The sequence below is a fragment of the Abramis brama genome (genome assembly GCF_963993115.1).
Source record: "Abramis brama genome assembly, chromosome: 17".
Taxonomy (NCBI): domain Eukaryota; kingdom Metazoa; phylum Chordata; class Actinopteri; order Cypriniformes; family Leuciscidae; genus Abramis; species Abramis brama.
Genome location: NC_139979.1, coordinates 14,444,112 through 14,466,133, shown reverse-complemented (window position 1 = coordinate 14,466,133; position 22,022 = coordinate 14,444,112). Strand labels below are relative to the sequence as shown.

General features: G+C 38.0%; 3 protein-coding genes across 7 annotated transcripts; 1 reads left to right on the top strand and 2 right to left on the bottom strand.

Annotated features, from left to right (window-relative positions):
• The first annotated feature begins 14 nt into the window (after positions 1-14).
• mettl25b (methyltransferase like 25B) lies at positions 15-5,037 on the top strand. 2 transcript variants are annotated; one of them, XR_014603287.1, is made up of 9 exons: positions 15-80; positions 190-264; positions 1,398-1,516; positions 2,316-2,529; positions 2,669-2,731; positions 2,830-2,964; positions 3,200-4,137; positions 4,245-4,429; positions 4,613-5,037. XR_014603287.1 is itself a non-coding variant. In XM_084089948.1 (9 exons), exons 1-9 carry the CDS (start codon positions 30-32, stop codon positions 4,699-4,701), a joined length of 1,761 nt encoding a protein of 586 aa, XP_083946074.1. In that variant the 5' UTR covers positions 15-29; the 3' UTR covers positions 4,702-5,037. The 2 variants fall into 2 exon arrangements, 1 of the variants encoding a protein (XP_083946074.1); XM_084089948.1 differs by having other exon boundaries at positions 3,200-4,029.
• A 779-nt stretch (positions 5,038-5,816) lies between these two features.
• s100a1 (S100 calcium binding protein A1) lies at positions 5,817-7,219 on the bottom strand. Its single transcript, XM_084089949.1, has 3 exons — positions 7,145-7,219; positions 6,164-6,324; positions 5,817-6,076 (listed from the first exon to the last, which is right to left on the bottom strand). Exons 2-3 carry the CDS (start codon positions 6,302-6,304, stop codon positions 5,927-5,929), a joined length of 291 nt encoding a protein of 96 aa, XP_083946075.1. The 5' UTR covers positions 6,305-6,324; positions 7,145-7,219; the 3' UTR covers positions 5,817-5,926.
• A 991-nt stretch (positions 7,220-8,210) lies between these two features.
• Positions 8,211-16,016, bottom strand: tlr18 (toll-like receptor 18). 4 transcript variants are annotated; one of them, XM_084089337.1, is made up of 6 exons: positions 15,912-16,016; positions 15,305-15,488; positions 13,773-13,915; positions 12,022-12,992; positions 10,193-11,369; positions 8,211-9,451 (listed from the first exon to the last, which is right to left on the bottom strand). In XM_084089337.1, the coding sequence occupies exons 4-6, from the start codon at positions 12,969-12,971 to the stop codon at positions 9,023-9,025; spliced, it is 2,556 nt and encodes an 851-aa protein (XP_083945463.1). In that variant the 5' UTR covers positions 12,972-12,992; positions 13,773-13,915; positions 15,305-15,488; positions 15,912-16,016; the 3' UTR covers positions 8,211-9,022. The 4 variants fall into 4 exon arrangements, with proteins under 4 accessions (XP_083945463.1, XP_083945465.1, XP_083945464.1 ...); XM_084089339.1 differs by lacking the exon at positions 13,773-13,915; XM_084089338.1 differs by lacking the exons at positions 15,305-15,488; positions 15,912-16,016 and adding an exon at positions 13,208-13,240 and having other exon boundaries at positions 13,773-14,131.
• Between the last annotated feature and the right edge of the window lie 6,006 nt (positions 16,017-22,022).

The following is a 22,022-nucleotide window of genomic DNA, read 5'->3' as shown; positions in this document are numbered from 1 at the left end:
ACTGGTGGTAGGCGGTGCTCTTCGCGAACATGTGTGGTCGGATTGCTACATGTAAACAGAAAACTCATATTACGTTCCAGTTAAGTTTCTCAATTAACTGACTACTGGTAGTATTGAAGGGCACCCAGTTTAATCTGCATTGTATTTTTTAATGTTATAAAAATGGTTGTGGCGACTTTTTCAGAGCAGGAGCAGAGAGAACTAGCCGAGAAGCTGACATCGCTCCTGTCAACCTACAGACGCATATCAGACTCCTACATAATAGTAATGAATCAACAACTTATTGTACTTTTTTAATGTTTGTGCTTTATGAACTTCTATGTTATGAATTTTAACGTTTGTCCTGATTCCAAGTGTGAGTGACTAAGTGTAACAGCAAACGAATAATCCCGCACATTTAACCCTTGTATGGTGTTCGGGTCTGTTGGACCCGTTTTCATTTTTTATCAAAAGAAAAATGATACAATTAATTATTTTTTCAAACTGAGACTCATTGGCCTTGGCTCATTTTCTGTGAGGAATATCAGAACACATTTTCAATGAAAACACACTGTACACCCCCTCTACACATTTATATTACACACAGGATGTTCGGGTCCAGTGGACCATAAAAGTGTGGAAATTGTAGGTCCTGTGTACCTTTACTCTGTCCTCCTCCTGTCAGGGCCTTCTGTTAGTCTGTGTATGTTCTTGTATATGGTTTATGAGGACACAAATGTGTATAATGACATGGGTATTACAACGTAAACATGGTTTATGACGACATCTGTGTCCTCATACTAAAACATACTAAATGGTGTTTTTTGAAATTCAAAAAATGGCAAAAGTTTTCTATGATTGGTAGGTTTAGGGGTAGGGTTAGTGTAGGGGGATAGATTATACAGTTTGTACATTAGAAAAACCATTATGCCTATGGAGAGTGAACGTACACCACATATCCAAGTGAGTGTGTGTTTGTGTTTGTGTTTGTGTGTTGTGGGTGTTTGTATGTGTGTGCATGAGTGTGTGTGTGCGTGCGTGTGAGAGAGAGATTGTGTGTAAGTGTGAAAGAGTGCAAGAGTGAGTTTTGTACTCCTGCCATTCCCACACGAGGTTGCAATTCTTAAATGTGATCTAACAAAGCTAAAGAGAAAATATTAACCATATATGCTGTTTATATTGCTTGTAATTGGGATGAAGTAAACATCTGTTGAGTATTTTAACATAACATTTTTAATTGTGTTGAATTAAAACCCCAAAAATGCAGCGGGTCCACCAGACCCACGAACACTGGCTGAGTAACAAAAATATGAACACCACACAAGGGTTAAGCCGTAGGGTTTATGTCATCTGAGCATGCGCGAGCATACTGAAATATACATGTGAAAGTGTATCGGTGTTTCTCTCTGTCCACACAGGAGTTCTTCAGTGAGAGTTTGTGGGATACTCTGCCTGTGAGCTGGCAGGAAGCCCTTGGTGATCTTACACCCCCACAGATCGCTGATCTGCTGCTGGATAAAGAGATTAGGGACAGGCGGTAAAATGAGTTTATTCTGTGTATCTGTCTGTAGTTGTTAACAATACATTGCCTTAATATTTGCCTTGATAACCGTACAAAGTCAGAACACTGCTTTGCAATATATCAAGAGCATTTTCATTCATCAAAATGCTTTGAGATTAACAGATGTAATTATACAACAACTATTAAAGATTTGAACATATGACTATTTACACATCTTAAAACAGGAAGTCATCAAAATAATAATATGTAGTTAATGTAATAAATGTAGTGACTAAGTTGAAAAGGAAAGTCTCATATTGCAGTGTTCTCAAACAGCAGAAAATGCCTCTAGCAACACCAAGGTCATGGTTTTGATTATTATGGAATGCATGAAGTGATAAAATGTATCTTGAATGCAATGAAAAGTCACTCTGGATGAAAGCATCTGCCAAAACTGGTTTCGTTTTTTTCCCATATTTTTCTTCGGACATCAAGTGCTGAACATGATTTCTTCATACATTATTTGTATGAGTGTTACTTAGTATCATTGATGTACTATTATGTACTCATTTGAATTTAAATTAAAGTTTTAAAGTTTAGTTTTTAACATGTCTGTATAGTTTGTATTATTTTTTATTAATTAAAACATCTGTTAATTAAAATGTTATTAAGTTTTAGTTATAATTATTTTAGTACATCTAGTTAATTATTATTATTATTTTTAGATAACTATGATAACCCTGTATTGTACAAATGTAAACTCCTTAAAAACAAATTATTTTATAGAGTAAACCGATTAATGGAAGTAATTTCAAAAGGGTATTTTGTCTTTTAGGTACCCGTCTGTGTGGCCTCTGTCTTTACTGGCGCTGCGGACAGCAGCACATGTGCTGTCGTTTCCACGTAAAGCACCAGGTGGGCACAGTCAGGACGCGGGTGCAGCAGTGCCAGAGTTTCAGTCCAACCAGAGTCAGAGCTCTTTGTTAGGACACATTTTCCGTAAACACGTCAAGCCCAAGAAGCAGCACGAAATCCGCCGCCTAGGCACGGTATGGGTACAATATAATGCATGTGATGTCAACGTGGAAAGATTCTGAATGTCATTATGAAAGAAACAACCCTCCAATAAGATCATTTGATACACTAAAGATTATTTAAAAATGTTTCTTCTGTTGTACTCTCTCCTAGCTGGTTAAGAAGTTGTGTGATCAGGCTAACTGTAACTGTGTGGTTGATGTTGGGTCTGGACAGGTACTGTGACGTCTTGCTTCATTTTGTTATTTTAAATATGCCAATCTTTATATTTTGAATATGCAAATGACCTACTTTAATTAGATCCATCCCTCCAGGGCCATTTGACACGGTTTCTGTCTTTTGGACTCGGCCTAGATGTTACTGGAATCGAGGCTGATCCCAACCTTGTTTCTATGGCTAACAAATTTGATAGACAGCTCCTATTGGCACTCACGAAAGAGAACCAAAGGGTAAGACCCTCATAAATATTAAATTTTACATTATATTTAAAAAATATCCTTAAAATGATATACATTCTGTTCCTTTAACCTCTTTAGATATTGATATTACTTCATATTGATATTACTTTTCAGCTTGTATTCTCACTCAGACCATGTTTTATTTTATTTTTTGTCTTACTGTGACCCACAGTTTGTTTGTTTTTTGGATGTGCTGTGATATTTCTGATCTGCGTTTCTGTTGTAGTCAGGAAAAGCTCAAGGTCTGCATTCTGAACCTGGTCCTTCTCCTCGTCATGTGGTGGGCTGGGTCAACCCACATGCTTCATGGGATGTCTTCGTTCAGCAACTTGTGACAGCAAGTGAAAGTGACCGTAGTATTGGACCAACCACTGGGCCATATGAAAAGAAACAGAAGGTGGAAGATCTGCATCTGAAGCCTCATTCATGCCAAACCAAAGCAGAGGACAAAGCAGAGTTACAAAATACTCTTCAGGCTCAAAAAACTCACATAAATATTTCAGACTCTGTAGCCCAAGTAAACACTGGGGCTTTTCCATCAGGAATGGCAACCGAAATTCTTACCTGTAAAAGCATACCAGTTACTGATTGTGGTGCCAAAGAACTGGGTAGTTTTGTCCTTACAGGTCTTCACGCCTGTGGAGACCTCAGCTCCACACTTCTGCGCCATTTCGCCAACTGCCCTCAGGTTCAGGTCATCACGTCTGTGGCTTGCTGCTACATGAAAATCTCAACCCAGGAGAACCCAAACCCTCCAGGGGTATTCCAGCCCCCGTTTTCTTCAGAAATCACAGTGGCGGATTCCTGTTCAGAATACAGTTATCCAATGAGCGACTGGGTACGTGGATTACCAGGGCACCAGTTGTCCTACAAGGCACGAGAGGGAGCGTGTCATGCAATAGAGGACTATCTCCAGCGGTTGAGAGAGGAGAGCGGGTTACTGCGGACACACTGCTACAGAGCCATCTTAGAAAGCATCATCAGAGCGGAGAGGCCCGATATGCGGAGACCGGGAGTTCAGACCGTTAAGAAAGCCCACGCACTTTCATTTTCTGAGTTAGTTTTTCTTTATCATGACATTTGATAATATTAATATCTTTACAGAACTGGCAAATCTGTGACTCACTCCTGCACTTCAGTTCCTGGAACAGGAAGAAATAAAGAGTTAAATTAAAGTCAAAATCTCAATCATACTTTAAACTGTCTTATTTGAAAATACATCTGAGATACTAGACTGTCGCATTATACTATTGTTTTGTGTTTTATCACAGGTATGCTCGTTTGGCATTGCCACGGGTGGGCCTACCCGCTGATCTCCCGTATGACTCTGTCTGTGTGGAAACAATGCTAGCGCACCAGGGTAAAGTGGTGGTGTATTTCAGCCTGGTTCTTCTCCTGGCACCTGTGGTGGAGACTCTACTGTTACTGGACAGAATGATTTTCCTGCAGGAGAGAGGTATGTGTCGCAGAGCCAGTCACTCGTGAGAAAATGGTCTAATGACCAAACTAGCTTTATTTTATGTTGACACCATTGTATTTTTTTTTTACATTTTTGGTTACATAATTAAAAATGTAATATTGGATTATATTATTTATAGTTTTTACAGAGTGGGTAAAACCTTTGTATTTTCACATTTAGGTTTTAAGAGTGAACTCATCCCACTCTTTGATGCTGCTTTTTCCCCACGAAACCTGGTACTGGTGGCCGTCAAGCCCAAAGAAGCATGAAGCTGAGTGAAACACACCAAGATATTCGAACCCACATTCTGTATCACCACATAATTAGATTTACAGTAACATGAATGAAATGGCTATAAATGAACTGCCACACAAACCATTAGACATTTGGGAACTGAAATTATAGTTCTGATTTTCCATTTTCCAGAGTGACCCATTAATGGACCATTGTTCAGTCATTTTTTCCTCTCCCATACTTTTGACTCATAGGCAAAAGTTGTCACATTTTAAATTAATTTTTGTCTGAATTACAGAGTGAAATTCTTATGAGTTCTAATCTTTTAATATGTGATTTTGTTATTAAAAATAAACAAAGACATGACACTCAAACTGATTTGCTTTTTTTCTTAGTTATCAAATATTTAGGCTGTATCTCCATTTATAAGGCACAAGATTATTTCACACTGGGAAGAGCTGCCATCATCTGGTGTCTTCACCTCTATTACAAAAGACATTTAAGAATCATTCAGACAAGTGTATGAATATTATATCTGTATATAAAACACTGTTCAATGAAGAGGCTGACATTGCTTTTTATAGCCTATAGATGGCACTCTTAAGACAAAATTCAGGACCAATATTTGTAGGCCCCCACAATATTTCTGGTACTCCTGCTGTAATAAGATGCTCATTTTCAAACTTTTTTTTATAGAAAGTAGGAGTGGCAATGTATCAAGTTATAATTGCAAATAATAATTATATAATTTAATCCCATAATTCCAAAAGTTTCAATAATGTTCTTCTGGGTTTATCTAGCTTCCTAGCAATTTGTGATTACAGGGTTTAAAATGATTCCCTCTCAAATATCAATTTCTACCAAAATATTTAATAAAATATAACGTGTATTAAATTTGCTTGACCTTTTAGAATTTTATTTCCATTTATCTCAGATCCAGGTCTAGAAATCCCTTTCAAAATTCCCTCATCTAGGTTTTCCTGGGAATCCTGCTGGTAAGAATGACATTCGTAAAAAGTCAATGTCAGTTTATACTTTGATATTTATGCGTTTTAGCTTATTTTAATGGTCATTTCATATTGTAAACTATTTTAAGTCATCTTATGCCCCCCCGGTTGAGAAACATTGCTCTGAACAAATCATTGCATCTTGAACACTCTTGATAGTTTGCTTCCATACACATAAGTCTGCGTGTCACTATTTATTTTTGTGATAAATGACACTTACAAAATGCAGCTGAAGGGAGAAATAGAAGAACATTTAATTCTTCATGCTCTCTACAAAGAATTCATTACATGCCACTGTGAGAGCAGCCACCAGCACAACAAACTCCTGAAAGTCCACCTCTCCATCTCGGTTCTCGTCCAAATCAGACATGATCTTCTCCACAACCAAGGGGTCTTTACTCGCCTACAACAGGACAGAGACAGACACAATTATTTCAATTATGCACGTCAGCCATAAATGTTAATGCTACTTAATGTGGCTAGAACTTACTGCTAAAAAGTCACCGAGTTCTCCATGAAGCAAGCTCTTGAGCTCAGCTTTGCTTAGCTTGTACTTGTCTCCTTCTTTGGAAGAGTATGTGTGGAAGACTTTAATGAGGCCTTCCATTGCATTTTCCAGTTTCGAAGACATGTTGTTTCACAAAGTATACTCTGCAAAAATACACAATTAAAAAAAAAACTAATTATGCAAAATCCAAGTCTAACACTTCACTTTTAAACACCTGAAGATCTACGCAGGTGTGTTAGTGGACTGTTAATTTAAGTGCATTCTCTATTCATCCAACAAATATGCAAATACACACAATTACGGTTTTGTGAGAATGCATAGCCCTTTTTGATTCTTTAATGCATTTGCACAGACAACTGCTGACCGCAGGGGCCCCTTCACCCCCCCACGGGACCCCAAAGACTGGAGTTACACAGCACTGAGGGATCTAATATCTGAACAAACAGGCCTTTTGGCACTGGCAGGCAGATGACTATCATTAGAGAGAGGGAAGACAGGTATGCATCAATTATTCAATTAGCTTTTTGTATGAACTAAAGGCTCCGAGACTGTTAATCCACCATTAAGCCATGTAGACCCAATCTTTTTTATATTAGACAGCTATTAAATCTAGCATACAATCTGTCAATAATGCAGACATTAACACTAACATGATAGTTAACATCAGATTACTATCTAAAACAATGCAACTCATTTTAAATGCAACTTTAAAATGAACTGTAACCTTCCATCCCATTAATTAGTCTACAGTTGGTAAAAGAACCACTTTCACCTTCATTGGTCACAGTAAATGTCATGCCTAAAAAGACAAAAACTGCCTTATCCGTAAAACATTGAGAGTTATTTATGTTTTAAGAAATAATTCTTAAATAAAATATATATAAACAATATTTTCAGAAAGCTATTATAATCAGCATAACATTTGAAGTCTATAAAAACAAACAGTTAACGTAATTAACTTACCTAAACAAGAAGAAGTGGTACCTAGCGCTTGAAAAGACGTGCTCATTAAATAGCGTCCATTCACCTATGCGGGGCAATTAGTAAAGGCGGAGGCGGAGCCTCTTCCAACCGCAGCCCGCACGTATGATGTCATCACGCACGCTCATGCAATCGAAGGTCTACTCATGAGGATCTGCTCAAATAAATTATGTGATATCTCACGTTTATTTAATTAAATAAAGCTGTAACTATGCAAAAATATGATCTTTTTTTGTAGATTTTATATATTTCAGGCTGATTGGGACACTTTTCCCCAGTCATCTCAATGGCAAAAAGTGTCCCAATCAACCTGATAGATAGATATATATATATATATATATATATATATATATATATATATATAGTGCAAACCCTGTCTAGGGGTTTCTTCTAGGGCACAGGTGTCAAACTCAGTTCCTGGAGGGCCACAGCCCTACACAGTTTTGTTCCAACCCTGCTTTAACACACACACACACCTGCAGTTTTCAAATAAGCCTGAAGGACTTGATTAACTGATCAGGTGTGTTTAATTAGGGTTGAAGCTAAACTCTGCAGGGCTGTGGCCGGGGTTTATATTGTTTGACAAAATGCTTTTGACTGGTATCACTAATCAAGAAAAATATCAAATTAAGTCACATTGATTTGGATTATTCCTGACTTGTCAAGGAAGGTATGTGCTGAAACTTGAAACCTGGCTCTCTTGAGGCCAATAGGTGAATTCTTGGCATCATTCTATCTCAGATCTCACTTGCGTAAAAATAACTTGCGTTCACTACAGTCTAGGTTTAATCCATGTGAAATTATATTTCTGTCAGGCTAAAGGAATCTGATGTTGTATGTTATGAGGTGGAGTGAAGTACAGTATTGTGACAGCACAAGTTGGTATTTCATTATCAAATAAATGTGACTAGAATTAATCTATTAATGCTATCTTAAAATGTATTCAGTTTCAATTAAAAATAAAATAAAAATAAAATCAGTAACTCTTTAGGCCTGCAGAGAAAAAAGGATGATAAATGCAGTAACAACCACAACAACACACACAAAGTAGTGATGATTAAACGTCCAGCACATTTTGTTTATTGCTCTGAATGTTTCCATTCAAAAAAAAAAAAAAAAAAAAATCACTTGAGAAGCTAGAAATGGCGTGCGAGGCTGCAAAGAGGATAAAGTGGTTGTGTCATAGCTTCTTGTTTATTTGCAAGCATCCATCTGTTTAGTATTGACTAATGCTTTACAGCTAGATAGAACAGACATAAAATCATTATGTAGTGTGACATGGGTGTATGAAAATAAATACATTTAAGTGTCTGGCAAAAAAGGGATGAAAATAAAGGAATTAAAACTGAATATAGTCTGTATTTACAAATTAATTTAAATATTTTAACATGATTTAATGAAATAATTCTATACTGATACAGTTGTATACTTTCTGAGCCAATAGTAGCACAATTTTATTGAAATAAATGACTTGTTTCCGTAGACATAGGTGATTGAACAGTATTGCAGTTCACTACCTTAATCAAGATAAGTATACTTGCATACTAAAGTAAATAGAACTGTATTGATTATCAGAGTGAGCTTGTGTGTTGTTGTGTATGCCACGGTCAACTATGCCAGTAAATCACTGTCTAGATCTATCTGGTTGTTTGTTTTGCTCACTGACTGAATCTATGAGTCAGAATGAACCTTTTCCAGTCCTTCTGCCACCAATGAGTCAGACAAACCGGTTTAGACAAACCTTAGCTGAACGTCATTGCGTCATTGTTACTATATACTGCATGTCATATTCTGAATGTATAGGAAAAATAAAAAATAAATCTGGTCATCTCAGGCCACAGATAACATTATTTATGTCTTTCAAACAAGTTCTCTCAAAGTTTGTTGACATCTATTAAAGAGCTGATCGTTGGCCTGTTGGCCATCTTCATCTTCAGAATTCTGGTTCTGCGGCAGCTCTATCAGAGAAATCGATCTCACTGAAGACAGTCGGCTACGCTGGCTGGTTGTGCGCTGTCTTATTACGTTTGGTTTCCCCAAAACACTCCTCAGTTGGACCCAGAAAAAGCTCTGTTCTGTGGGTTGCTGGGGCCACTCCAGGTAGGTTTTGGTACTGAGCATCTTTTTGAGCTTGCAGAATTTACTGGGAAGAGAAGTGGGATCAATGGGCTCCTTCACGATCAGAATCACATCACTGAACGTCTTTCCAATGGCCCGTTGCTGGGCAAAGTAGAGCTCGTAGTTGCACCACACGCTGTTCACAAAGCTCCGCGATAACACGAAGATTACCTTGATAATGAAAAAACAAGTTAGGATGCTGTCTGTGTTGGTCTAACATATTTGACAGTTTTGGGAACTTATAAAATGCTTCAGCACATCAGATTTGTCTTTTTGATTTAATAAAAAAAATTTGTTTATTGTATATGGAAGCCCGTTTCCATGTCAGAATAAAAAGAATCAATAAGGTAATTTGTTAGAAAATTACAATAAGAAATAAAATCACATTGTAGAATATAAAGCCAAGAATATAAACAAAGCTGCAATTGCAAGATAAAGTTACACTGCAAAGTAATATTGCGAAATATAAAATATATTTGAATATAGTGTGAAAAACAACTAAAGTTTTTTTTAAAGAAATGTATTTCTTTTATTCAGCAAGAATTCATTATTAAATTGATCAAATGTTACAGTATAAAGACTTTTACATTTCTTTACAAAAGATTTCAAATAAATGGTCTTTTTGACTCATTAACTTATTTCTGAAGGATCATGTGACACTTAAGACTGGAGTAATGGCTGCTGAAAAATATTTTTAAATATGTTAAAGTAGAAAACAGTTCTTTTAAATGATTATATTTTTAAACAAATGCAGCCTTATGGTGCAGCCTCTTCTATAAGAAATTCTGGCTTATCCTTGTTATCCAACTGGGCTTGTATTACATTTATTTCAGAATTGTTGACACTGTATGTATCTTTTGTAAAAAGGCATCTTCGAAGAACATAAATGTGTGTGTGTGTGTGTGGACGTACCTTGCGACTACTTTCAATGTTCTCAATGATGTTGTCAATGATCCACTTCCCTGGAATGAAGTCTCTTTCATGGATGCAGAGGCGGTAAGGAGGCTTAGCATTCTCTAGACAAGGGAGCAGCTGGTCTCGGACCCACTCTGCATCCGAGTGGCTGTAAGAAATAAAAGCATGAAAGGTGTAGTCCACAGTCTGACCTGAACCTTCTTTATGGGCCCTGTACTTGGCTCTGATGATCTGGTATGTGGCTCTAATGTACCATGGACCATTGGAAATGTAGCACAGAAGCATGATAGCTAGGACAACAACTGCCGTTGTTGACACGGAGATGATAATAACGAGTGTAATATTACAGGTTAAATGACCAGGGAAGTATTGGGATACCCTTGTGTTGAGAAGAAGCTCGGGGTGGTAACACTTGTAGTTGTCCGGCCAGTCTGTGATGGTCACCTTCCCCTTGCTTGTGGTTTCCTGTATGAAGGTGTAGAGATCACAGATACAGTGGTAAGGGTTGTTGCCTGCGGCCAGGACACGTAGACTAGGCATGTCCTTAAAAGACGTCATGCTAACAAGTCCAAATGAGTTTCCATCTAAAGCGAGTGTCCTCAAATATGGATTCCTCCAGCCAGATGGGATGAACTTGATCTTGTTGCCGCTGAGGAGAAGCTCTGTAAGGTTGGATGCCTTATTGAAATAGTCCATGTCCAGCTGGTCTAGGCTGCTGTATGAAAGATCGAGGAAGACTGCAGAAGTGGGGAGGCATTTAAAACAGTCGCTTGTCAGACTATTATGATGAGCGATTACTTTAATAATGGTCTGTCTCCAATTACAGATACGATCCCCCATGTATTGCAGCTGGTTGTGGCTCATGTCAATTGTTGTCAGCTTGACAAAGTCCTCTGTCAGAGAAGCCAAGTCACTTAGGCTGGTAAGTCGATTACGGCTGATGTTAAAGGTTTCGAGCTTGTGCAAATTGTTTTTAGTTTCGCATAGTGGGTTATAAAGATAACTGTCTCTCAGCTGGTTGTTAGAGATGTCCAGAAGCTCAATATTTTTCATCTCCGGCCACGAGTCGCACGGCACACTGTTGAAGTTTACATTCCATACAATGAATTGGCGTACATTATTAAGCCAGGTGAAGCTCCAGTCGAAGCGCATTATATCTGGATTACTGATGTCCCTGTAGAACAAAACAGCAAGAGCATAACAATTCTAGATGAGAATTTTTTTTTTATACATACAGATTTATAAGTAGGAATGAGAATCGTAAACAATTTAGTGACTCCTGCTCCAATTTCTAAATGATTCTGATTTCTTAACAGGTCCTAGGGATGCCCCGATATGAACATTTTAGCTGATACAGATAACCGATAATTCTTTATTTTTGATAGCCGATTAAATCTAAATTTTTATATACTTTTTGAGAGCCTGATTACAAAAACAAAAGTCTCACCATTAAAAACCATGTCCCAAGCACACAATTATAATGCTCTCATTATAATTTTATGTAGCTTATATGACACACTTTATTATATACAAACCATTATTTATTGGCTTTAATATATTGGCCAGATTTTCTTATTGGGCCAACAATGACAACATTAAAAATGAACATATATTGGCCGATACCGATATGGTGGCCGATATATCGTGCATCCCTAAAAGGTCCATTAACAATTTTCATTGTACTTTTTAAGGTATAAATATTTGGAACAAAGAAATGCAATACCATTGCTAAAAGATGAGAATTTCAATAACATTAGAATAATTATTTGAGTATTTATTTATTTATTTATTTATTTTTTAAATCAAAAGGAGTTAGTATTACTTACGAGAGAACCAGCTGTTCCAATGTCAAGTTTGTCACACTGGATCCCTGCATTTTATTCTGTGAACGAGCAAAATCGATGAGCAGCAGTTCCAGGGCTTTGATTGGACTGATTTGCATATTTACCAGAGCCATTCTCATAACTTGCTCATTGAATTTACCTCGATAGAATGTTAGGCGTTGAGTCTGTACATACTGCAGGCCATAAAAAATATCCTGTTTACCAGTATAGTACTGAAATTCAAAAAGGTTTCGAAAACGTAGCACATCAAAAGTCTTGTTTGCTATATCTTTCAATATCTTTGGAAGCACATCTGGGTTTTTGTCGAAAGCTATATCAAGCCACAAGTTTTTTGTGTTAAGGTTGCTGAAATACCCAGGTTCATAACTTTTAAAACCAGAACCAGTTTTAATAGCAAATTTGTCCAATGAGATATTTTCCAGCACAAAAATGTCTCGGCTTCCTAATTTACTGACCAGAGGTCCACCAATGGACAGCAATTTTAACTTAGTGAAATTCAAAAAAACAACACCCAGAGTTGCTTGTGTGTACAAATTATTGGACATTTCTAAAATCTTCAAATTTGTGAGCAACTCAAGAGCTTTAAAGGGAATTTCTCTCATAGAGTTATTAAATAAGCTCAGCTCCTCCAGCAGAGGGTTTCCCTGAAAGGCATCATCCATAATCAGAGAGATGTTGTTGAAGTTAATCTTGAGGACTCGCAGATGACTAAGTTTGGAAAAATCTTCTTTGCGGATGACCTGTATGGTATTGAAAGACAAGTCAAGCTCTTCCAGTGAGTCAGGCAGTGTAACAGGCACATTATCTAGTCGTAAACCTTTACAGTCAGCTACACGGTCTTCAGATGCTATTGTACAGGAATCCTTGGCTTTAGTTGGCTTAATTTGCAGAAATGCCTGGAAGCTGAGAAGTAGAGCCAGCGAAAAAAGCATTCTCACAGGCTTTTCTTAGATCTGCAACAGAGGATTGAGACAAAAAAATTAGTTATTGGGATCCTAATCACTCATCTTTTCAACTTTTGTAAGAATAGAAGGATGCTTTGGCTTAATGCATGGACAAGGTTCAGCAAGCAAATCAAGATCAGAATTTATTTATTTAAATGCTGCCTTCACATAAAATAATAATAATAATATGATCATTATATAATAAAAAGAAAAAAAAGTATTACTTGTTTTTGGGGGTTCACTGTTGTTTTGGTTTGCTGTATTTTTTTATTGTTATAGTTTTAAAAAAAAGAAGAAAATATGTTTGTAATAATTAATTAATTAATAAATAAATAAATAAATAAATAAATACATTTTACTTGAAAGGAGAATTTTTTATAACCATAATCATAAATGTAATATGCAAGTATGGTTGACAAAGAGGAAATGGGAAAAGAGTTGTTGGCAGAACATTACAAATTCTATATCATAATGTCAGTTTTCAGTTCTTGGAAAAATGAAATTATCTTATTTCAGCGTATTTCGACATATATATATATATATATATATATATATATATATATATATATATAATTTTTTTTTTCTTTTTTTTTTCTTTTTTCTAAAGCACAACTTCTAAATGCGATCTTCAAAAATCAATTGCTATGTAAACATTATGAAAATGTCAAATATCCTGTATCCATAATACAAAATTATACTTTTACTTTATTTACATTATTTATTTTTGCTATAAAAATCATATTGCGTACCACAAATTAAAAAACGACTAAATTAAGAAGCACATCTTACCTTTTACTTCAGAACTTGCAGTTTTTCAATGTTTGTGTTTGTGACAGAAGCAGGAATCCACAATGAACCCTCCAATGAGTGCAATGCTCAAGCAATAAATATACATCTTTTTGCCATGTGATTTAATGCTCAAGTGAATATTTCTGCCAAGGTCAGACAGAGGAAATGATTAACCTAATCTCATGCTTCCCTGTAGTAGAACAGACCCTTCATTATTGTCTCAAGTTCCTTGTTGAGTTCCATTAAATGATTCTAGGTTTCACTGGCATAGCAGGATTTTACTTTTTTTTCCTTTCACAAGTTTACCATTGGAGAGACTTCCTGTCCATAAACACTAGGTTCAACATAATGTTTTAAGTACTGAATAAATAGATATTCTAAAAGATTATATATATATATATATATATATATATATATATATATATATATATTATGGCATTTTCTAAACAGCGCTCTGTTCTGAAATAATGTAAATTGATTAAACACTAGACAAATATTTATTAAATCATATATTCCTAAAACATGTTCCTCAAAGTAAGGCTATATTTTGAATAAAGACCAAAAAGAGTAACAGAAAGAGGTGTAATAGAAATTACCTTTCTAAGAATTAACATACACTTTAACACAAATACATTTTATCAATAGGCCTACATAAACGCATTTTCTTGCTCCCATGTATTTGGAGAATCTAAACTCTACAAGGTCAAGCATTTTTTTCCAAATTTTTTCAAATATTTTTTATTTTATTTTTTCATTTGTGAAACAGAGAAACCTGTGCAAAATAACTGAAAGTTTGAGTTTCACTTGACGTGGGTTCACTTTATCTTAATCCCAGGTTCAATAGTATCTCAAACTAAATAGCCTACTTAAAGAATTTCAGGCATGTCTCAATTTACACAGTTTGATATAAAAGTAATAATTAAACATTGGTCTAAATTTAATTTATTTAGTAAAGCAATATCGCTAACAATAATACGACACATAAAACATCTAAAGCTTTAAAACATGTTGAAATTCTTGAAATTCCTTTTACTCGGCTACATTGTAGGAAGGCTGCTCAAGCAAACACAAATAAAGTTTGGGGGAAAAAAGTACATCTGGGCTTTATCCTTAAGCAGTCAACAAGTATTTTGGAGATATTTTGAGATACCAAACGTGAAAAAAAAAAAAAAAAAAATCGCTATTCACAGCCGAAGGTCTTATCTCACAGACACTATAAATATTGTGGCAATAAAAATGAGCAGGAGTGAGGAGGAGGGAGAAAACGATGTTTAAAGTTAGGCTACTTCCGTTAGTACACGAGTCGTAAGATTTTATTAATTTGATAAACGTTTGAAGACAAACATACGCACACCTACTACCAACAAACACAGGTGGTGTGTAGCCTAGCGATGGTTTTAAAATCGGTAACTATAATTGCAGTAGGCAGAGAGGCTATATCACGATTTCCATCGTTCTGATTTCATGCTTTATGAATAATCCTCACATGTACATCATAGCTCTTATCAAATTAAAGAAAAATAGCGGCTTACCTCAGAAGTTTCCTCAGTGGACACGGAAGATCAGTGTCTATCGAGGAAATCCAAGCACATCCTCCGATCAACTGTCTCTGAGCTCCTCGCTTTCAGTCTGTGGCTCTGTGACTGGTTGTACAATCCAGACAGTACAAGTTGTACTGCGGCGATGAACCGCCCAGTTAATGGTTCAGTTATTCAGCTGTGCGGTATATTAAACACAAACGATCGTTGGAAAGCTAATCAAACGGGCCATCATTTCACCCTCAAGTCATTGTGTTTGGCGGAAGATATTTTGAAGAATGTTTTGGATACCATTGACTTCCATTGCACAAAAACACACCGATACATTTCTCAGAATATCTTAATATGTAAAAAAAAAATTGGGGTGTGGGGGTGAACTAAGCCTTAAAGTCATGAAATCAATATTGCTGTATTTATTATAAATGATCCGTGCTCATCATTGATTGTTTTTATTTATGAGCCCTTGTAATCTTTAAAGGGGTGGTATGCCCCTTTTTGCAATATGAAAAATAACTCTCTGTTGTTCCCAGAGTGTGTATGTGAAGTTTTAGCTGAAAATACCCCACAGATATTATTTTTTTACAGCATGTTAAAATGGTACCTTTAAATGCAAATTGGCTGCTGCTCCCGGCACAGAGGGCGGAGCTTCAACAGCTCGTGTGTGTAAATTGTCTCCGGTGTTACAGTCTATGGTGTTAGCAGCTCTGATTACCTCACGCAGACAAGCACTAAAATGTTAGAAACTGTTCTTTATGTTTAAACTTGAGTCAGACAATGATGGCGTGACTCAAGAAGAAGTGACAACATGTAGAATGCAACAGGACTTTTCTGAATGGTTAGTTGATGCATTTATGTTGCTGATATGGAGTAACTTCAAGTCTTTGATTAGCACATTAGGCTATGTCATAATAATTCTGTTAAGATGCATACACAGAGTGACATGCTATTGCGTTAATGTTGCGTACTGTATTGCATGTCCGACAGCTTGACTCACAAATGTGCTCTACTACAACAACTCTTCCTCTTCTCAACATGGACTGTGTTCCCGGGGGCGGGTTTTTTTTGGTCAATTTTAGGGTTGGTGGTGTCACTAACCCGGGAGGAAGCTCGTGTAGTCCCTACCAGCCATTTAGTTCTTAAAAAACGATTTCTTTAAAAGCAAATATCTAACTTTGTTTTGAGCTTTGTAACTTTGCAGATGTTGTTTATGCTCAAACAGCAACACACACTAACTAAAGTTAGTGTGAAAAGTGAAATCATAATCAACCACCCCTTTAATCAAAATAGCTCCCTCAAAAGTTCCATTCAACATTTTTTTCTTGTTCAAGAATTCGTTTCACTTAGTATACACCATAGTAGGGAAGAAAGGACTTTTGCAACCTCCTTTTAAAAACAACGACTTACGAAATTTAGTGTCAACTTCTTTCTTCTGTGGAACAAACCAATGGAACAGAAATGTCTTTCATTGGCGTACGTGATAGAAAATGTTTTGAATGATGTAATTTAAAAAAGTGGAAAAGCTGTGCAGTTTCACAAAGCCTTCATTATAATGCACAGAAGGGAAAAAACATTATAATCAGAATCAGAAAGAGCTTCATTGCCAAGTGTGCTTGCACACACAAGGATTTGTTCTTGGTACTGATGCTTCCAGTGCACATATACAAATACAACAAGAAACATTGTAATAAAAATTCTAAGTATAAAATATAAAAATATGAAAATAGTATAAAAGTATAAGGTCACAGTTGGGTTTAGTCAAAATAAACATTTACAGATTATGAACATATTTACTGTATTTTGAATAGTATGCATAAATATAAATATCACCTGAGTTTAGAAGATATTGCACTAAACAGTGGGAGTATTGCACTAACAGGCATATATGCCTTGGGGGGTATGTTAACTGTTCAGAAGGGAAATGGCCTGTTCCTTTGCCAAGATGTTCTTGTGGCCAGTGATCTGAGTCGCTGTCTTGACGATAACAGTTCAAACAGGTGGTGTCCAGGGTGAGTGGAGTCTGTGATGATTTTAACTGCTCTCTTCCTCACTCTGGAAGAGTACAGGTCCTGGAGGGTTGGCAGGGGGGCACCGATAATCCTCTCCGCAGTCCGAACTGTCCGTTGTAGTCTCCTGATGTCTGATTTGGTAGCTGAGTCAATGTGATTGTCCCACTTCAGGTCCTGAGAGATGGTAGTGCCCAGGAACCTGAAAGACTCCACTGCTTCCACAGTGCTGTTCATGATGGTGAGTGGGGGGAGTGCTGGGCTGTTCATCTTGAAGTCAACTATCATCTCCACTGTTTTGAGTGTGTTCAGCTCAAGGTTGTTATAACTGCACCAGACAGCCAGCTGTTCAGCCTCCAGTCTGTAAGCAGACTCGTCACCGTTTTGGATGAGACCGATAACAGTGGTGTCGTCTGCATATTTCTGGAGCTTGACAGAGGGGTCTTTAGAAGTGTAGTCATTAGTGTACATGGAGAAGAGCAGTGGGGAGAGAACGCACCCTTTGGGGGGCACCAGTGCTGATTGTGAGAGTCCTGGATGTGAGTTTCCCCAGTCTCACTAGCTGCTGCCGGTCCGTCAGAAAGCTGGAGATCCACTGACAGATTGAGGATGGCATGGAGAGCTGAGTCAGTTTGACTGTGAGAAGATCAGGCATGATGGTATTGAAGGCCGAACTGAAGTCCACAAATAAGATCCTTGCATAAGTCCCAGGTCTGTCAAGATGGTGCAGGATATAATTCAGTCCCATGTTGACTGCATCATCCACAGACCTGTTTGCTCTGTAAGCAAACTGAAAGCGATCCAGCAGGGGTCCAGTGATGTCCTTCAGGTGGGCCAACACCAGTCTTTCAAACAACTTCATGACCACAGACGTGAGAGCAACAGGTCTGTAGTCATTAAGTCCAGTGATTTTTTTTTTTTTTTTTTTTTTTTTTTTTTTTAATTTTATTTTTTGGGACCGGAATGATAGTGGAGCATTTGAAGCAGTAGGGAACTTCACCCTGCTCCAATGATCTGTTGAAGATCTGCGTGAAGACTGGGGCCAGTTGGTCAGCGCAGGCTTTTAAACAAGCAGATGAGATGCCGTCTGGGCATGAAGCTTTCCTAGTCTTCAATTTTTTGAAGACTCGGCTCACGTCCTCCACGCAGACCTTAAGCTCAGGTTGGATGGCAGGAGAGGGGGTGCAGGAGGTGATGGTGAATGTGTGAAGTGCAGATCAGAGTGGGTGTGTGGTGTGAGACTGGGCTTTTCAAACCTGCAATATAATTAATTTAAATCATCAGCAAGTTGATTCTCCACAGATCGGGGGGATGGTGACTTGTAGTTCCTCGGGCCTGTCCAGACTGATGCCGGGTCGTTGGCTGAAAACTGGTTTTTCAGCTTTTCAGAGAAGCTTCTTTTAGCAACTCTGATCTCATTTGTCAGTCTGTTTCTGGCCTGGTTATAAAAGATTTGTTTCCCCCTGTAACTCGTAATATCCCTGAAATTATTGTTTTGGTAAATTAAGCTGGTCTTTAGGCTAACGTACAACGACCCCACAACATTTAATAAAATGAATTGGTTTATCCATTATATTTATATTGTTTGGTCTCTTAAGTCAGTCATCTACAAACATTTTTCAATGTCAAAGTCATCAATTGTTTCTATCAGGTCAGGTCGTGGTGTACAGACTTAGTCAATGTCTGTCAATCAACATTCTCCTCCTTTGTTCACTATAATCTACCAGACAGAGCTTGATGACTAATCAACTTAAAGCTTGCCCCATGTTCTGTATCGTCTTTTCATCAGATTCACGCAGAATTGTCGGCTTCTTTAAAATTTGTCATTTGCCTTAACCCATCTGTAATGATAAAACACTCATTCCAGAGGTTAATGACACTATATACACACTATTAGGAAATAAGAGTACCCCAAACTAACACATAACAAACATGAATTAACACTCATAAAACATACAATGCTGTCACCATCCAACACACACACTCATGATTGTTTGCTTACAATCCCCACACACGTCTCACACAACAACCTTTTTTGTTTTGTTTTCACTTCCCTCTTCCATCGAGTCTCTCACCGCTGTCAGCCTAGTGACACTTAACATTCCCTCCCTGGGAAAATCATGGTACTTGATCAACTTCTTGCATGCATTTTGCCCTTAATTCTTTCATTTGACCAGAAAACCGGTGTATCAAATTTCGCAAGCTTGCTTTGAGATGACCCCATAGTGGCTGTTTTCTCTATCCATCTCTGTGGATTTCCCAATTCGGCGCACGCCTAGAAATCTGTTGGACGTCTCCAACAGATCCGACTTCTTAACCCAAAATCGGACTTCCTAGTGCTTAATTAATTATGGTTTACTCAAAATCTTTCCCTGGAGTACGTTCCAGCGGTCAATTGATTTTTTTAGTTCACCTAATTAATTGTGTGCGGTTCTTTTGAAACCACTTTGCGAGCACTCAGTCTTAGACTGGAAATTTCCTGACCTGCCCTGAGGTCTTAATTTCCCTCCTGAGAGCTTTTGCACCCGCACCACAGATAAAGCCTCAAACTCAGCCGCTATGTTTCACTCACTTTTATACCAAAAAGAAAATACATTTTAGCTGTCTCTTACCAGAGATACTTCTGTTGCCACCCAGGTTCGTTTTCACTTAATTCCAGTGGTTGCTTCCTCCGGACCCCAGCGGAACGGCCCCTCGTCCCTCAAAACTGTTCGGGGTAGGGCTGTGACTCTGAGTCCAGGAGGCCAATTCACCGTCTGCTCTCGGGTCCGAAGGGCACATCCAAGGAATCCCACTCTTCTGACACCAAATTGTTGTGGCAAAAATTCTCATTAAACAATCATCATTGTGTAAGAGACACTCTGAATGAAATGGTCTTTTAAAAGTATTTATTCTTGCAAGAAGGTTCAGTCTACCACACAGACGTTACCTCTGTGGAGTGAGTGAGACACAGACATAAGGAGCCGGGCAGCTTTTATACTGTTTTATCTTCAAGGTCTTCTTCCCTAGAGCTTCGTTCCACATTCCACAGACAAAAGGGTCCCTGGCTACTAGCCTTGATCTGTCGCTAGTAGACCCCTAAGACCCCTCCATACTAAATGACCTCTGACCTCAGGGGTCAGAGGTCCTCTGCCCAGTCACTTCTCGAGTGTCTCGCTCACGCACTCAATGTGTATAAACATACATTAATCACAGAAAGTTCCCTGTTCCCACACAGACTATAGATGATAAAAACATGGCATTCCTTTGCAATGTCTACTGAAAATCAATGAAAATCAAATTTTTCCATTACAACATGCACCTTCCACTCTATCCTGGGTTCACCAAGACACATTGGCCGGACCTTCCGGATCATTGGCGCATGACCCGTTCGCGTCTCTGCCTGTGCTTGGACATAACCATTGAAGGATCCAAATTTAAGAATATGTTTAAGATCTGCTGATCTTACTTCCTTACATAACATCACATGAAAAACTAAGGTGAATTACACTGTATTGGGCATTCAAGGTGAACATGATGGCATCAATTTACTGATCAGAAGTCAGCTTTAAGTCAGCTGTCTAAACATTGTAATAGTCAGGGGTTTTGTTAGTCTTTGATCTTCCAACTAAGTGTTGAACTGTGTGTGTGAAGGTTACATAGTCTTAGCTCTCGTGACCATTTGTTGTTTATACCTTTTGGGGAAGTCTTTAATCTTCCTACTCAGAGTTGAACTGTGTGTGAATGTTACTAGTCTTAGTTCTCGTGACCATTTGTGTTTATACCATTTGGGGAGCTCAGTTGGGGGTAATTGCCTCTATTGTCTTTAGCAGTAGTCATCCCTAAAGGCTGTGTGTAAGTTCAGAACCTTTAGGGACAGCCCACTGAAATGCCTATAAAGAAACCATGTAAAGTTACATTAGTTAGACTGATTTGGGAAGAACTGCAGCCGCGTCAACGCGAAGTCCTCAATAAAGAATAACTTTGTTTGAACATGATCCCCAACGTCTCCTGGTCTCTTGCTTCGACGAAGAAAACTTTACAACACCATTTTAAAATGTTTTGTAAGGGCTCATCAAAACACATTGGCCGGACCTTCCGGATCATTGGTGCATGACCCGGTCGTGTCTCCAGCACAGGCTTTTAAACAAGCAGATGAGATGCCGTCTGGGCCTGAAGCTTTCCTAGTCTTAATTTTTTGAAGACTCGGCTCACGTCCTCCACACAGACCTTAAAGGGATACTTCACCTCTGGAAAGATGAATGTGTATTTAAAATGGGTCATTTATGTAGAAGAAATGTGAAATTATTTTTGAATTTGGAGCTTTCTAGACTGAGAAAAGCCAGAAAATGTATTTTTGGCTTATGTGGATGAAAGACAACAACTCCCAGAATGCACTTGCTTCGCTGCCCTAGGAGGCCACTCCCAAGCCACGCCTACCGGTAAGAGAGCGCAGTTAAACAAAAAGGCTAGGCTACTAGTGAGTCTCCGTGACGAGTCTGCCCGGGATTTCGAGATCGCCCAAAATGTCCGGGATTCGGCTTTTGCGTTCTACAGTCGCCATTCATTATGTTTACTGTGGCGAGCAGGACGAGACTGAGGGCTGTGGGAGAACGGCGTGAGGCCGGTGGCGTGATTACTGATGAGCGGCACCTGTGAGACGCACCGGTCTCATATCTCTCATGGAGGAGCGGGAATTTTCTTAGTAATGTTAAAACGCACATCAGCCG